General features: G+C 43.2%; 1 protein-coding gene across 3 annotated transcripts in view; it reads left to right on the top strand.

The window, feature by feature from the left end:
- Positions 1–18486, top strand: part of MTUS2 (microtubule associated scaffold protein 2) — a 366940-nt gene that overhangs the window by 206132 nt on the left and 142322 nt on the right. For all 3 annotated transcript variants that reach the window (XM_054719703.1, XM_054719702.1, XM_008158182.3), the window contains one exon: positions 14514–14675. In XM_054719703.1, the coding sequence (XP_054575678.1) occupies positions 14514–14675 (162 nt within the window). The remainder of the gene's footprint in view (positions 1–14513; positions 14676–18486) is intronic.

Below are 18486 nucleotides of genomic sequence, written 5' to 3'. Positions count from 1 at the left end.
AGGCCAACGCTCTATCCACTGAGCCAAACCGGTTTCAGCTGGTCACCTTACTTTAGATGCAAGGAGAGAGTGGTCTCCTCTATCTCCAGGGAGCTTGGATTTCACTTCATAAGAGGTGGGGAATCACTGGAAGGTTAGCAAGTGGGCAAATAATCATCTTATATTTTTGAAAGAGGAGGATGGCAAAGAGACTGGAAGGGAGAGGAAAGTAACATTTGTTGAGTATCTTCTATGTGTCATGGGCTCTGCTGGATGCTTTATCTGAGTTATTTCTTTAAATTTGCACCAGAAAACACTTTATAGATGAGGGAACTTCCATTCAAGAAGACTGAGACATTTCTGTGAGACAGTCTAACATATGTGGTGGGACCTTGTGCTTCCCACTATGGGCGGCCTCAAGGGTCAGCACAGCCTCCAGGAGTCCCTAGGGCACTGTGGCTAAGTGTTCTCCATCTGCCTCCACCTCTGATGCAGCCTCCCTCTCCCTGAGGCCCACCTCCCGTCACCACTAAGCTAGACCAGCTCTGCTCACATTTCCCAGGCTGAAGCACCATTAGTCTATAGGAGTTTTCTATCGTTGCCTAACAAATTACCACCAATTTAGTGATTTAAAACACCTGCTTATTAGCTCACATACAGCAGAGCTGAATTCTCTGCTCAGGGTCTCAGATGCTGAATTCAAGGTATTGATTGGGTCCAGTTCTATCTCCAGGCTCCGGAGAAGAATCTACATCCCAGCTCAGTTGCTGGCAGAATTCATTTCCTTGCGGTTGTAGGACTGAGATACATACCCTTTTCTCACCACTGTCAGTCAGGAATTACACTCAGCAACCTGAGGCTGCCAACATTTCCTGCTGCTGGTCCCCTCCACCTTCAAGCTCCAGACAGTGTTTTGAATCCTTTGAATCTATCTTTTACTTTCTCTTCTGCCTGTACCTACAGAAAACACTGTACTTTTAAAGGGATTGTGTAATTAGGTCAGGCACACCCAGACAACCTCCCTTTTCCCAAGTCATGTGCCTTAACATAACCTAATCACAGAAGGCAAGTCCTTCACATTCATCCCCCTGGTGACTGTGCAAGGGGTGTGCACTGGGGAGCCAGGCTCTTGGGAGACATCTTAGAATCCTGCTTCCCACACACATCTTGATTACATTTATGTTCAGAATTTGCCATTATTTAAAATAAAAAATGTCCTCCTTTGAGTAGCCCAGGATGTTTTTCCTATCTGCTGCCAAACACTTTACCCAGAAGTCTCCTTATGGAAGGAGACCTTAGCAGATATTACACTTCATAAACATTTTATAAGTACCGCGCGCTAACCGATTGCGCCACTGGAGCTCCACACTTCATAAACATTTTAGAAAACAATTTATTCCACTTTTGCTTAAGCTCCAAGGCAGCAGCCTGGCCCATTCTTTCCTTTCTGTGCACACAGCCTTTGGCATCTTACTGTTCAGGATGGAAAACAAAGAAGGTTTCAGTCATCTTAGTTGTACCCACCTGGCCCAAAGCTACTGCTGCCACCTAGTTAGGAAGAAGCTCAGAATGACGAATCCAGGTTTTGCTTTTGATTAAAATGCTTCTGCTTTAAACCTTAATTTATGAATTTTAAGCTCTATGAACAATAGATATGGATAGTCACTTTCTACTTATACAAACATTCTTCAACTTTATTGATTTAAAAAAAAATGAAAACAATAACAAAGTGCAAAAGAAGTCATTAGCTGGTCTTGCTCGGGCTGGGGCTGCGAGTGGAGGGAAGGCAGGCGTGTGCTGCAGGTGTGGCGGGAGCGGACGGGGCGCCCTGCCCTGGAGATGCCTGTGCCTGCTTTGCACCCTCCCCGTCGTGCAGCATAAGACATTGCCTTTGTTGGCAGGCCTCAAGGGGAAAGTACCGAAAGAGGGAGAGGGACTTGCAGATGAGCTGAAGCTCATAAGGGCTTGAGCTTGGTGTCAGAGATTCATAAAACCCAGAGCCCAGACAGAGCCCAGCTTCCCTGCTTTAGGCTGAGTGTGGAGGCTGCTGACACCTTCCATGAGCAGTTTCCCCAAGGGAGTGATCAACTTAAACCTCTGCTTCTATCTCACAAAAACTGAAGTCTTTAAAAGGGCTGTAAACTTCATTTATGAGGCCATTTATAGTCATTTGCAAAAGGCAGTTTTGCATAATATTCACTTGAGTGGTTTTATGATAGATTTTTAAACAATTGCGATTTTATTTTGCATGGATGATGGTTGGCACAATGGGTACCAGTCAGAAATAACAATGCATGACAATAGGGCTTACAATGTCAAAATTTTGTATTAGAATGGACTTGAAAAAATAATTATATTTATAAACTAAGGAGTGAGAGCACATGCTTTTCAGAGGTCAGGAGAGGGGAGCTGTCCATGTATCACGTACTATATACGTGATTTTTTAGTCCCACTGGGGCTTACGCTCCTGATGTTACAAGTGAGGACACTCATCAAGAACAGTGAATGGCTGTCCCAGGGTGGCCGTGGTCTCAGCGCTGGAGCAGAACCTGGCACAGGGCTCAGTGACCATGGCCCCAGTCATGGGAACTAATAGCTAGAAAGGCACAGACAGCCAAAACAATGAACTCATTTTTATTGGTTTTTATTTATGAGTCCAGTAACTTTAGTGCTTTAAAACTTTACTACAGAAGCCTAGGTTCTTCCAACAAATGAGATATTCTCCATAAAACTATAATTTAAACTACTCGACAAGCATCCACCATCTGTCTTCTATTGGGGTTTCCTCCATAGAATTTCAGTTGCAATCAGTTGCTATTCATGTGAACAAGATATTCTTATTTGGACTTTAGTTCAGATCCTGCAGGTTCAAAGTTTTGGGTCAAAACTGTCAAAATCAGGAATATTTCAGCCCAGCTTCCCAGTTTCTGACTGAGACTGACCAGGGTAATAAATATGGAAAGCAGGAGAGGTTCCACTATTGAACAGTCATTAAAGCATTGTTAAGTATTGCCAATAGCATATTTATACAGCCCTCGTTCATTTAAAAGATTAATCAAAAATTAACTATCAGCTATTGTTAAAGAATTAGCTATCAAACTAAACCCAGCAGGATTTTAGATGTTACTAGTCTCACTTTTCACTATATTTTGATTAAATCAGTCTTTCATTCAGTTAGAGAAGTGGTTCTCAGCTGGGGGTGGTTTTGCCCCTAAAAGGACATCCTATAGGGGCAAAACCCTAATATGCAAATCGACCAAACAGTGGAATGACTGGCAGAACAGCAGGTCGCTATCAAGCACACTGACCACCAGGGGCAGATGCTTAATGCAGGAGATGCCCCCTGCTGGTCAGTGTGCTCACACAGGGGAAGCACCACTCAGCCAGAAGCCGGCTCATGGCTGGCAAGTACTGCAGTGGTGCGGGAGGCTCTCCCACCTCTGCTGCAGGCAGGTGGACATCCCCTAAGGGGTCCTGGACTGCAAGAGGGTGCAGGCCAGGCTGAGAGACCCCTGCCGCAAGTGCATGAATTTCGTGCACCAGGCCTCTAGTTTGGTAATGTCTGTCGAGGAACATTGTTTTATTGTCACAACTTGGGAGTGAGCTGGAGGGAGAGATCTACTGGGTAGAGACCAGGGATGCTGCCACCCCATCCTACAGTGCACAGGGCTGATCTAGTCCACGGCATGGACACTGTCCTGTTGAGAACTCTGGGGTACAGGGAAAGAGCCCTGAAGTTGCTCTTTAGAAACAAAACCCATGTGTTGATAAACAACAAAAAGAAACATGACTATCCTCTTGGACTCTGAAGAGAGAGAGTTTTTATAGCTCCCAGGAGGGAAGAGAAAATTGTTGGAGTTCAAGTGATGAATATTATGTTGATTTACTAGCTGACACACCTCTATAAAGTCAGTATGCTGTTCATTTCCTAAAAGGCTGTTCAACTTCTTCTCCCTTAAAGTTTTCACATTTCCCAGAAGTTACTGAATGGAAAGGTTTCTTTTTCAGAGCATAAGAAATCCAGCTGGAGGGTACATCCCCATCGGCCCAACAGCCCTCAATGTGTATAATTATACAGAAAAGGAGTTTGGGGTTCAGTTATGATGATCCATATTTCAACATTGATTTCTTAGAATCTGAACTGGGTTTACAGCTAAATTGTGGCTCATTAAATCTGTGCTTGACAGAGTAATCCATGAGTCCCTCAGACACCTCAGAACAACTAATTTAATGGATCTGTGAAACACAAGGAGACTATATTAGACCATCAAGTCCAAGCTATAGAAATGGAACACCTAAACTTTCTTACTGCTCTGTTAATAAAAGGTGATATGTAAGCCCTTGGTAATTTATCATATTTCATAAACCATATTAATAACTATACCAGAACTTAAATCAAGTTAAAATCAGATGATATCTTTTAACAACTCTCATATTAAGCATTAATCAAAATGCTTCATTTTAAACATTTTCCCCAAGGTATCAACTACTAGAAGACTCACACATCTATGAACCAGACTTTTCTGGATGATGGCTCAAGCTTTAGATATTTCAGATGGGAAGAAGGGATTTACTACAACTGGTCTCATTGATATAAAATGTTGCTTTTAATTACTCACATGGCTCTTGATATATCATATTAGTCCTTGGTCTTTTAAGTAACTAACTTCCATCAATATTTGACTGTGTTCTCTCCTTTGGGAATGTGGCTTGGTGGATATTAAAAAGAATTTTTCAAATCAGAAGGAGACCTTGAGTCATGCGGTGAGGATTCAGAAGTCTTGGGCTGGGTGATGCTGGCTTTCATCTTTCGTGATTACTTCCGTGACTTTGAGAAGGTGTTATCACCCCTGGCCTTTTCTTTCTTTGTTAACCAGCTTGGTCTTTCTTAAAGTAGTTCTGTGACTTAGTGGGGAATTGAGAGGCGGTATTGTAGAGAAGATGGCATTTGACCGGGCTCTGAGGGACTGGGAAACTTGCCCATGTCATAGAAGGTCACACTCTCAGATGAAGGAAGGCACCATTCACATAGGCCCAATTTCTCTTTCACATTTGTGTCCCTGGACTATGACTCTCATTGTACCAGTTCACCTGTGTCCTTACACCCTATTCCCAGAGTAGAAATAAGAATGAGGACCCTCTTTGAATGGACTTAAATGGACTTGAATGGACTTGTAGAGGAGAGTGCCCAGGAAGGAGCAAGACAGAAAGTAGGGGGACAAAGATTTCCTTCTCTTCTGTGATCATTGTCAAAAGAATGGGATTTGGGGGAGTGATGCCTACCCCAGGGGCACTGGGAAGACTACCACTTGAATCAGTAAGACCTTGTGAAGGCAGAGAAGACTGTCAGCATCAGTACTGGCTATTTGCAGAAATCATCTGCCCGCCCCCACAATGATCAGGTGGCCTTGAAGATGTCTTAAGGGGACAGGATCTCAAAGTGGGTGCCATTTGGACTTGTGTGGGGCTGAGAGGGAGGTTGCAGACATAACAGCTGATGAAAGAGCTGCTTCTGCTGATGCTGGTACTCGTACTGGTGCTGACCACTAACATTTATTGAGCACCGGGCACTTTGCAAAGTGCTGTGTGTGCATTTTCTCATTTAATTATTAGATTAATTTAATGACAGAGGGTAAATACATAAATAATAAGGTATTTCATCAGAGGCTTTTCAACTTTTTAAAGAGAATATTACTAATAACTTTTCAATCTGATGTTGAATTTGGGCAGAGCCTGTGATATCCATGACTCTCCTATGTGGTTCTCATATTATTACTCTTAAGACCTTGCTGTCTTGTCCAATTGGAAGAGCTCAGCAGCTGAGGCCTCACAGCAGGAACTGCCTTCCACCTATAGAAGTGTATCCTGTCAACTGATGAGGATGCTGAGTATAGAGGAGGATGTGTCCTCTGGTCCAGGGCTGGAATCCCTTACTGAACTCCTGGGTGCTGCATTCAGAAGGATTTTTAGGCCACCGTGACTTTGTGAGAAGTTACCATTTGCTTTAGGTGAAGTGGGAGTAGTGAAATGCTTGCCAAAGGTTTCTCCTTTCATTGGGACCTAGGCCTCCAGAGAGATGGATAAAGAATTGCTGTTCTCTCGAGTTGCCTCTTTTTGAAGTCCATTATGGAGAAGGAGCCACACTGACTGCATTGGTTGATACAAGGGAAAGAGAGGTGCAAGAGAGATGCTTTAATTCTAATTTTATAGAACAATGATGATGGCATTAATAAGAAAGGATAAAGGAGGTAAGAGGCCAGTGTGCAGCTGAAAGAAATGTTTAACTCAATATTACCTCCTCCAAGAGATCTTCCTGAGCCATTCCACCTAATGTAGGTTTTCCTTCCTTCACCCTTGAGATTTTCCTCCAGCTCTGCCCCTTGTGTTTTTTTCTTAACTAATCACAGTTTGTGATGACTTATTTGGCTCTATGTCTGTTTGTGGTCTGGGTGTCACCCCCACTGGAATGTAAGTCAAGTATGTGACAGCAGGCCATATCTGTCCTGGGCCCCTGCCTAGTGTGGAGGCTGGCATATTTCATTGTGACAAGGAGAGAGCTTTGCCGAAATGGTAAGACTTCAGTTCTTTAATGTGAGAAGTAAAATAAACACCTGAGCTAAAATACACAGAAGATGAGAAATAAAACATTCAGTAGATAATGTTAATAATTAAACTAAATTTTGCTACCAAGTGATAAATGCTTCCAAATCAATCAATGAAATATGCATCAGTTAGGCAATCATGCAGCCAGAACATTATACAGCTTGATTGCCTGGGGTTGTTTAAAAATATCAGTGAAGAGAATAGTTTCATCATTATGACATGGGTACATATTCAAAATCTGTGAAATGTGTTTTTTAAAATTTGACTGTAGTGCCTCATACTATTAATAACTGCTTTGCTTTTCTTCTCCAGCCATTCTCTTAAGAATCTCGTTGTGGTCTGGTTAGTGTTTGTCCTCATTGTCATTCTTTTTTTTCTTCTTTCTTTTAATAAGTTTTTATTGTTTAGATTATTACAGTTGTTCCTCTTTTTTTCTCCCTAAGGCTCTCCTCCACCTGGTTCCCACCCCACCCCATGCCCTTACCCCCCGCATTGTCCTCGTCCATAGGTGTTCGATTTTTGTCCAGTCTCACCCAGCACCCCCCACACCCCCTTCCTCCCAAGAATTGTCAGTCCACTCTCTTTCTATCCCCATGATTCTATTATATGCACCAGATTATTCTGTTCATCATATTTTTATTCACTGGATTTTTAGATTCACTTGTTGAAAGATATGTATTTGTTGTCACTTTGTTGTTCATAATTTTTATCTTTACCTTTTTCTTCTTCTTAAAGAATACCCTTCAGCATTTCATATAATACTGATTTGGCAGTAATGAACTCCTTTAGCTTGTTCTTATCTGTGAAGCTCTTTATCTGACCTTCAATTCTGAATGATAGCTTTGCTGGGTAGAGTAATTTTGGTTGTAGGTTCTTACTGTTCATGACTTTGAATATTTCTTGCCACTCCCGTCTGGCCTGCATAGTTTCTGTTGAGAAATCAGCTGACAGTTGTATGGGTACTCCCTTGTAGATACTAACTGTTTTTCTCTTGCTGCTTTTAATATTCTCTCTTTGTCTTTTGCCCTTGCCATTTTAATTATGATGGGTCTTGGTGTGGTCCTCTTTGGATTCCTCTTGTTTGGGGTTCTCTGCGCTTCCTGAACTTGTAAGTCTATTTCTTTCACCAGGTTGGGGAAGTTTTCTGTCATTATGTCTTCAAATAGGTTTTCAATATCTTGCCCTCTCTCTTCTTCTGGTTCCCCTATAATTCAAATGTTGGTTCGTTTGAAGTTGTCCCAGAGGCTCCTGACACTATCTTCATATTTTTGGATTCTTTTTTCTTTTTGCTTTTCTGGTTGGGTGTTTTTTGCTTCTTTGTATTTCAAATCTTTGACTTGATTCTTGGGATTCTCTAGTCTGCTGTTGGATCTCTGTATATTATTCTTTATTTCAGTCAGTGTATGCTTAATTTCTAATTCATCCTTTTTCATATCCTTGAGGATCTCACTAAATTTCTCAGAGGTTTCTAGAAGATTCTTGAGTAACCTTATAACTGTGGTTTTGAACTCTATATCCTGTAGTTTGCTTTCCTCCATTTCTTTCATTTGTGACATGTTTCTTTGTCTCTGCATTTTGGCTGCTTCCCTGTGTTGATAGGGTGGCTTTGTGTGCTAGGTATCCTATAGGGCCCAGTGGCTCAGCCTCCCCAGTCACCTGAGGTGGAAGCTCTTGGTGCACCCCTTTGTGGGCTGTGTGCACAGTCTTATTGTAGTTAATCCTTGATTGCTGTTGATATCACTGGGCAGAATTGACCTCCAGACCAATTGGCTGTGAGGACCAGTTGTGTCTACAATGGGAGAACTGCTGTGTTGGAGACACCCTTATGGGGCAGGACTTGCTTCAGGTGGGCTTTGGTGCTCACTGAGTCTGCCCCCTGAGTGTGTCACTTATGGATCTAAAGAGTTGTAATCTGGTGTGGTCTCACTTTGACCACTGGGTGCACTGGCTCTTGGATCTCCAAGGAGGTGCTAAGTCAGCCCTGCCTGAGGCCACCCAGCAGGAGCTACAGAGAGATCTGCAGTTTCCTCCTCTTAGTTTGGGGTTTGGAGGTGCCCCGATGAGGCACAACTGTGAAGCAATGCAGGTTGCTATGAGTCTTAGGCCTTCTTTTGGAAGCTCTGGGGTTCTTTGACCCAGCTGCACTTTGTAAGGTTAGGTTGCAAAGGGCCAGGCCATTCATATGCAAACACCTCTGTGCACAGCTTGGGTGGGATTGTAAATTGGGTGGCGTGTGGTCTCAGGGAATCACTGGGTGGTGCAAACAGCAATGGTTGCCTGTTAGCCCTGCCCCGGATAGGTCCCTGGGTCTCTGTGTCCCACGGCCCCATGCAAGAACAATGAACGCTGTGACCACCTCTGAGAGAAAGTCGCCCTCGTGTTCTGGCCCGATGCCAGACAGTCCAGTTTCTCCCCATATGAGTCTGGGTCCCCAGAGTCTCGCCTGGTACTGGAATTCAGGTCAGTCAGGAGTTTGTATCTCCCTCCCGACTGAAAAAGACCACAGCGTACATAGTTGCCAGCCCGTTTTGCGCACCTCCATACCTTCTCTCTTCTGTACTTCTGTACCTCCTACCAGTCTAGATGCGCTTTTCTCTTTCCTTCTTGTTGCAGACTTCCTCTCAGCCAGCTTTCCCATGGTTCTGGATGATATCCATTTTTTCTTTTAGTTGTAGTTTTGATGTGGTTGTGCGAGACAGCAAGTTCAGGTGTTTACCTCTGCCGCCATCTTGGTTCCTCTCCATTGCCATTCTTTCTTCTTTTTAAAATCTAGAATCAGTGATTGGCATTCCTAATAAATGAAGTCACAGAATGGTATTGGAATTTGGTCCAGAAACCTTAACTTTTCATTGTGACTTCAGTTGCAGTCATAATTATCCTATGGAGTGGTTAGGGTGATCAGGTAGGCAAGCAAGCAGTTAGGGGCAATCAGTTAGGCAGGCAGAGGTGGTTAGGGGCAATGAGGCAGGCAGGCAGAGTGGTCAGGGGTTATCAAGTAGGCAGGCAAGTGAGCAGTTAGGAGCCAGTGGAACTGCTGGGTCATATGACAACTATATTTAACATTTTGAGGAACTTCCAAACTGTTTTCCAAAGCAGTTGCACCATATTACAATCCCACCAATTTTTCCACATCTTCATCAACACTTGTTATTATCTGTGTGTTTTTTATTATAGCCATCCTAGTGGGTTTAAAGTTTCCCTAGTGACTAATGACATTGGCATCTTTTCATATACTTATTGGCTATCTATATACCTTCTTTGGAGAAATATCTATTCAAATCCAAGTCTAATTTTTAATTGGCTTATTTGTCTTTTTACTGTTGAGTTATAAAGGCTCTTTATATATTCTGGATACTAGACCCTTATCAGATATGTGATTTGCAGATATTTTCTTCAATTCTATGGGTTGTCATTTCATTTTATTAATAGTGTCATCTGAAGCACAAATATTTTTATTTTGATGAAGTCTAACATAATTTTTTCTTCAGTTACTTGTGTTTTAGGTGTCATATGTAAGAAACAATTCCCTGGGTTCCTGAGTTCCTGCCTAGAGTAGAGCTACCCAGAATATCAGACCACCCAGAGCACCTGTGTTAGGTGATTCATGGTCAACAAATAAACTCTTGCTACAAGTTACTGAAATTTGGGGGTGGTTAGTGTATGGGAACTTTACATACAACATCTGGCAATGCAGATATGGCAGAGAAAATGAACTATCCAATATACAGGGCTGGGACAATTGGCTATCTGTATAGCAAACAAATATAACAAATCTGGTCTCTGCCCAGTGCCCCATTCCAGGTGAATTAATTATCTAAATATGAAAAATAAAACTTTAAAGCTTTTAGAAGAATACACAGGGGAACCTCTGTATGGTATCAGATAGGGAATGAAAGGCTAAAACACACAAAGTACAAATCCAGTGAGAAAAGACTGAGAAAAATCAAGTGCATTAAAATGGAAGACTTCTCAATAAAGGCACGTAAGTGTGAAGACAAGCCATTTGAAATATATACCAATAAAGCATCAGTATGCAGAATATTCAGAGAACTCCTATATGTCAATTAGAAAGACAAAACACTTCAGTAGAAAAATGGGCAAAAGTTATGAAGAGGCATCTTATAAAAGAAAAAACTTGAATAGCCCATACCTATGTGGAAAAAAAAAAGTTCAATCTCACTACCTGTCAGAGACTTATAAATTAAAACCTATATAATTACTAATTAATTAAAGTATGACAGTCACTGCCTGTGTTTGGTGTGAATCTGTGAATCGCAGCCAGCGATTTGAAAAAATTGTGAATCTCTAAGGAAGCTGAATGCTCAGGCCCTCTGTCTGAGCCACTTCCCAGTTAATGAAATTGGTGATATGCTGTACTTCTCCTGCTTGGTGGTTCGTTCTGTTGCTCTTCTCACCTATCTCTTCATCAGGAGTAGTTCATCAGTTTGTGAAGACAGTCAAGCTGCAGTTTCTATCAGATCTACTGCAGCCCTTTCCTTTATTCTCGTTGAGAGCAGCTCTTCCGATATTAACCCTTGAACACTTTCCCAGCTCCTATGGAAAACTGATTTGCTATGATGACTAGCCACTGAATTTAAAAGGGGCCTGTAAGTGTGAATAACATATCAGAGTCCCAGACACTATTCTACGCATTTTCTTGTACTAACTCCTGCATCAGCTTTTTAAAAATTCACTTGCATTAGTTCTTGTAACTCTCACACTACTTGTGTGAGCTTGATTACCATTCTCCCCACTTACAAATGAGGGAGCAGAGGTGCAGAGGTGGGAGGCAGAGGCAGTGGTTCCCACAGCTGCTTGGCTCTCTTCCGGATCTACACCATTTACCACCTGGCTCATGCAGGCAAGGGTAGGGTCAGGTTGGTTGGGGATGAGATGACTGAATTAGACACACAAGTCACTTCCACCGGCTGAATTCTCCAGAAAAACATTTTCTTGGTCCACACAGGTGCAGTTTGTTTATTTCCAGTTCTTTCCTTCCTCTTAGAAAACAACAGTTTCCTATTGTCTGCATTGTTATGAAGTACCCAGAGCATTTATGGAACTCAGTACCACTTCCAAATTTAGAGTACTTTTCTTAAAAAAAATTTTTTTTCAATTTTGTTGGCATTCAATATTCAGTCTCAACACGGCTTCTTCTCTGTATCATCTATGTATATAATCTATATAGATAAAAGCCTAAGTGACCAAATGACTGAACAACCTAACAACTGGTTGACCCGTCACTATGACATGCACTGACCACCAGGGGGCATACGCTCAATGCAGGAGCTGCCCCCTGGTGGTCAGTGTGCTCCCACAGCAGGAGTGCCACTCAGCTGACCAACTGGCACCAGACACCGGGCTCATGGCTGACAAGTGCAGCTGTGGCAGCATGAGTCTCTCCTGCCTCCATGCTACTGAGCAGCGGCAGTGGTGGCAGGCGCAGAGGGGCTGGGATGAGCGGGAGTGGTGCCTGGCCCATGCTCGGGCTCCTCCTGGTTCACTACTACAACCCTCGGGGGATGTCAGACTGCCTGTTTCGGCCCGATCGGGTCCCCCGAGGGGTCCAGGATGCAAGAGGGCGCAGGCCAGGCTGAGAGACCCCACTGGTGCAGGAATCTGTGCACCGGGCCTCTAGTTGGTTATAGAGGTCTGGCCATCTAGTCTTTAGGTGGTTCTCAGGGATGGCGGTTCTATAATTTAGTTGTAATTCTGATGTGGTCGGGGGAGGAGGTGAGCACAGGTTTACCACTCTGAAATCTTGACCCGAGGTCTCTCAAATACTTTTCACTTGCTAAGTAATGTTTTTTAATTCCTGGCACTCAAGCTGGTCTTCAAAGAGTGGTACCATTTATTGCCAGCTGCGTCCCGTAGCAATGTATAGGAATAGAGTTTTATTTTATTATGTTATTTTATTTTACTTTATTTTATTTTTGGTAACCCAAGACCTCTCTCAGAAGGGAGTGCACAGCTTCCTTAACACTTCATACTTCAGACAGATTTCTTTCCCAGCCTGGAAGTTGCCAAATCTCAAAATGGACATGTTCATTGAGTAATAAATTTCATGTAAGAGAATGATGCTGGGAGCAAGAGGGTTTGATAAAAAGGCATTTGAACTTTACAAATGACACAAAACATTTCCCTTCTTGAGAAATTTTAATGGTTTGTTAAATAAAAGACTGTGTGAAAGATTTTGTGCTCAATTCAGCTTCTACTACATGTTTTGGTGAATAGATTATTTTAGCAGTACTGTCTGCAGTGGTCTAAACATGAGGTAATTCCATGTGAAATATTTCCAGTGGCTGAGTTCCTGGCCCATCTCAAGTGTCCTACAACCCCCCAGAGACTGTCTAAGCTCCAGGATGGGCTGGTGAGCCTGCTCTGATTCAGAAGCGAACACTCACTGTTCTGCAGGGTACAGTGCCCCTTTTCCTGATGAGGTTTGGATCAAACATGTGCTTGCTTTCTTATCTGACATCCACCACACAGTGCAGATCCTTTGGGTAGAGTTTCAATTCATTTGTTCTCTTTGCATAGATCAAAGGCATTCTGCTAGCACTGTTCAGAGCTCTTTAAATCCTTGCACAATGTCTTAAAAGAGGTATAGGGTAGTTTCTGTGTTAGGAAATGGCACCTTCTTTATTTTTCCTTTCTAAATACACTTTTCTTTAGAAACAAAACAAATTTCACCCATTTTTAAACAGACTTTCAGGTCTTCAAAAGGGGGAAAGTGGTTGAAATTCTTACTCTAAGTGGTTGAATACAATTCCTGGATGGTTTGAACATTAAAGCCATTTTAATAATGTTATTTTCATGCAGGCTCTATCTAAATAGAATGTTATGACTATCCTTTTAAAATGATGAAAACAAAAAAAACTTAATCTTTCACTAAAATTCCGTATACTTCTTCCAGCTGTCATTGCTTATTTTCCACAGGAAATGGTCGTGTTCCTATGACTGGATGGCTTTATCCCAAACAAGCAGTAATCTTAGTACCTTAAGACTCTCTGTTTAATTTAGTAAATTAGGCCTCTCAGCTGTACTCAGAGGTATATTTAGGAGATTTTTCCTTTAACAGGAACTAGATGGTGGTGTCACTGTCTGTAGGTTTGGAAAGATCTAGAAGAGTTTGGGCCACAACCGCATTATGCATTTAAACCTGACACATACCCCAATTTGCCATACTTTCAGAGTGTCAGAGCAGTCAGTCACAAATACACCGTCTTATAGAGAGTCTGCTTCTGTATTGAATAGTAAACGGAAATTATCCATATATGTCTTCTGTCTTGGAAATAACCTACGCTCTAATTCAGGGTCCTCTCAGTTTGGTGAGGCCTCAGCTTTTCAAGCAAAAGCTTCTTGAGTTTCAAAGGGATTCTCTGTGTCCAAGCTTCCCCCTATCTCCCTTCATCCCAAGCCTCTTATTCTGAAGGTGGAATTAGCTGGGTCCAAGGGAGCTCTGCATAAACTGCCTAGTGGAGCATGTTTAAGTCCTATTCTCACCCCTCCTGAGCCCCTCACATGGGTTTCTAAGAAAGGGTTAGAGTTACCAGATAAGCACATAGCATATATAGTTACACAGCCACATAGCTATAGATATAGGTGTGTGTGTGTGTGTGTGTGTGTGTGTGTGTGTGTGTGTGTGTGTGTGTGAGGGGAGGAGGGTGGATTGTGTGTGCATTTGTGTAAAGTCTCTGGACTGAGGCTGCTCTTGACTTTTGTGGAGCCGCCTGCCCAGGAGATTTAAATGGCAGACTTTTATGTGGTGTCTGAGGGAACTTTTTTTCACAGCTGGCCCTGGAAAATTGCTTTTCAGGGCTACTCACTGAGAGGTCGCGTTCCAAAGTGGGATTGGTTGGCAACTGCAAATGGCAATGGGGTCCATCCATTTTTCATGAAGTTATAATTAGCCCACTGTCTGCCTCCCGCAGGTTCAGCCTTTGGGAATGAAGAGCAGCCGGCCCTGAAAGCAGCCCTGCCTTCCAAAGATGCACCCAAGGGAGCCGGTCGCGCTGCCCCTCCGCCGACCTCCAGTGTCACTGCCCCCCGCAGGAGTTTGCTTCCAGCACCAAAATCCACAGCCACGCCTGCTGGTAAGACTTTCTGCATTTAATGTCTTTGGAAAGTCTCTGTGCACATCAGTTATTTAGATGGGATGATAGATGAGTTTTAAATGGCATTTAAAGTTAGTAATAATTATTATAATACCAATTATAATACCATTGTTTTTTAAGGCACATTCATTTTTCATGTTTAAGTCATCACAACTGCCTCTCACTCTTTTGATTGTAAATTAAACAAGAATCAAGCTATTTTAGGCCAGATTGGCATTTTTCTTGGGGAAGCAGACGCTGACAAAATCACTGGAAGGACTGTGGGAGAAAGCTCCGGGCTGTGCCTCCAGGAGAGAGTCCCAGAACCCCAAGGGGACCCGCTGCCTCTTGGGGGACCCAGGATGCTGTTGCCCCTGCTGGCTTCAAGCTTGTGTCACCAAAGCTGGAATCCTGGGATCAACAGCTACCTCAGAAGGGCTGACCCAGAGCCACGCTTTGCCTGCTGGATCCGAACATGCCCTGCCCCTCCACACCGATGAAGCTAGTGACCGGACGCAGGGAACGCAGCTGATGCAAACATAGGACAAGCAAAGATGTTTGTCAGCGAAAACTGCCGGAGCAACCCAAGTGTGGCCCCCGCCCCGCTGGCTCCTCCCCTAGCTCACGCACAGGCATCTGTGCACCTGCAGTGATGTCCAAGGGTGTAGTGAGCTTTCCAGCTTCCACACATAGGAAGGCACACTAACAGGGAGGGAGAATGGATGTTGGGCCCTAATTCACTGAAGAGCAAGATCTGTGAAGGTGAGACAATAATTTGTTTTGTTCCCCTGCCTTAGATAAGGGGACCACACCGCTGTGGAAAAACCCAGAGAAAGTGGAATTGAGTTGTCAGGTGTGAACTGGGAAAACAAAGCAGGAAGCTCATTTTAAAGATTTTAGGACTTTTCTTTTAATCTAACTCCAGCACCTGAGGCTTCCTTGTATTTCAAAATTATTGTTGTTAATAGAAATTTTATTAGTGAATTTTAGCATTTCGTCTATGCCAGTGGTTTGAATTTCTAATTTAAATGAAATCTAGTTTCTAAACCGAAGTCAGCTTCCACATTGCCTCGTTTGTTCATCATCAAGCTAATTAAAAAAGTAGAAGGTAGGCATGCAGGATACAGTTAAATCCCAAATAAATGAATTTTGGGGCACTGTGAGGTGTTTGGGTTATTTTAATTACTTGGGTCGTGCCAACCGAACGGTGAGGCTTTGCTTCCTTCCCTTGGTGACTGCAGCCTAGTGTGGCAAACCCTTGCACCTTTGGGTCATCTGATCATTGCTGTCATCCAGGATTGGAGGTGCCACATATGCCCACAATAGGACATACCCTGGGTGTCCTGGGGCTGCCTCCTTAAACTTGATTCCTGGTGTGAGCTTTTCTGTGAGAGAATTTTTTTCTGGTTCATTTACTCAGCGAACACCTTAGTGCTTGCTTTAAGCCACAGGTGACTTGGATTTGAGGATAATTAGAATCGCCCTTACCCTAGAGGGGCTCAGAATGAGGTGCACAGATTTGTAAACGAATAATTAGAGTGAGAGCAAGATATTTGTAATCTTACCCACTGGAGTCCAGTTCATTCTAGCAGACCAAGAATTTACAGTAAGATGGATTGAGAAACAAGTGACCTGAGAAAGCTTAAATCCTCTCTAATAAAATGGTAATATGCAAATTAACCATCACTCCGCTACATAAGCCACACCCACCAGCTAAGCCACGGCCACCAGCCAATCAGGGTGAGTATGCAAATTAACCCCATCCAAGATGGCTACAGCCACAGAGAGCAAGGTTTCCCAGGTAACAGAGGAAGCCAAGCTTTCCATAGCCGTTGCAGGCCTAAGCCTCCACTCAAGCTACAAAGTTTCAATTATAGAAGGTAAACAAATTCAAACAAATGGCGGCAGAATGGAGCTTGAGAGAGCAGGCCAGGGTTGCCGCTGGCAACAGGGGAAGCAAAGCTTTCCGCACACCCTGGCCGGGCTCACCCGCTTAAGGCTACAAAGTTTCAATTGTAGAAGGTGAATTAACTGCCACAGAAATGGCTGCCACCCCGGAGGGAGCAGCAGGCTTGGCTCCGCTCCAAGCTACAAAGTTTCAATTGTAGAAGGAAAATAAATTCCAGATACCAGGGCCTCCGCTTGGGTCGCCAAGGGGTGTGGCCGGCCTGCAAACCACCCCATGCCCCTCACTCAGGCCGCCCCATGCCCCAAGGGAACCCCACCCTGATCCGGGACACCCTTCAGGGCAAACAAGCTGGCCCCTACCTGTGCACCAGGCCTCTATCCTATCTAATAAAAGAGTAATATGCAGATTGATCATCACTGCAACACACAATATAGCTGCCCCCATGTGGTCAAAGATCCTGCCCCCATGTGGACACAAGATGGCCACCACAAGATGGTCAGCAGGAGAGGGCAGTTGGGAGGCACCCAGCCTGCAAGGGAGGGCAGTTGAGAAGGACCAAGCCTGCAAGGGAGGGCAGTTGGAGGTGATCAACCCTGCAGGAGAGGGCAGTTATGGGTGACCAGGCCGGCAGAGGAGGGAAGTTGGGGGCAAACAGGCTGGCAGCAGAGTGGTTAGGAGGTGATCAGGCTGGCAGGCAGAAGCAGTTAGGGGCAATCAGGAAGGCAGGCAGGCAAGCAGTTGGGAGGCAGCAGTCCTGTATTGTGAGAGGGATGTCCGACTGCCCGTTTAGGTCCCATCCCACCATGATCGGGCCTAAACGGGCAGTCGTACATCCCTCCAAGAGTCCCAGATTGGAGAGGGTACAGACTGGGTTGAGGGACAACCCCCCGCCGTGCATGAATTTCGTGCACCAGGCTTCTAGTTAAAAATAAATGGGTTTTATTATTTACTTTATCCCTGTCTGTTTTCATTTATTTAATTATTTCTTAATTTATTTTGTATTTAATGACTTTCTAATTTCAGAAAAGATCTAAGATAGCATGCAGTAAAGGGACCATAAAAACATAGGTACAGGGATAAAAATCCAAGTAACACAAAAGAGAAAATCCTAGGCTTGGAGCTTCCTGACCACAAGGGCAAACCAAGAAACAGAATCAGAGGAAGAAGAGCCTGTCCCGTTATCCAAAGGAAATTTATTTTCTAGCACAAATGGTTAAGACTTTAAACCTTTGACTTAAAAAAATTGTGGTGAACAACATAATAAACAATAACTTTAATTGTATGTTTTTAAAACATATTTTCTGACAATGAAATAATTAGAAATTAGTTTAAAATGTTGGAATAGGAAATCCCTTTCTCAACATGACATGAAACCTGGAAACATTTTTTAAAATGATAGATTCAACTACACAAAAATTTAAAACTTTTATGAAAGACATAAAAAGACAATAAAAGACATCATGGAGGTAAAAAGGATGATAAACAGTTAGAAAATGCTGCAACAAAGTGTTAATATACATGCAATTGAAAGAATGCCTAAAAATCAATAGGAAAAAATACAACTTAGTTTGAAAAATGGGTAAAAGGTATTCATGTGTAATTCACACAATGGAAGTGCAGAGTGGTCAATGGCCACAAACATCTGGGGATTCTCTGTGTACCGTTCAATATGCTTAGGGATTTGTGTACTCTACCTTGTTTAGTTCTGGAGGAAATGGGGTTTAGAGGAATTAAGTAAACCCCTTACCCAGGATCATATAGCTTCTATGGAGCAGAGCAGGCATCAATCCACGTCATCTGACTTAAAACCTGTGTACCTAACCGTGGCTGACACAGCTGCTTAGATGCCCTTACTCAGAGGGAGGCCAATTAATTACAGTCATTGAATAACTACCATTGGAA

This window comes from Eptesicus fuscus, chromosome 7 (assembly GCF_027574615.1).
Source record: "Eptesicus fuscus isolate TK198812 chromosome 7, DD_ASM_mEF_20220401, whole genome shotgun sequence".
Lineage (NCBI taxonomy): Eukaryota > Metazoa > Chordata > Mammalia > Chiroptera > Vespertilionidae > Eptesicus > Eptesicus fuscus.
Note: the sequence above shows the minus strand (reverse complement) of the source record. Positions and strands in the feature narration are given on the sequence as shown.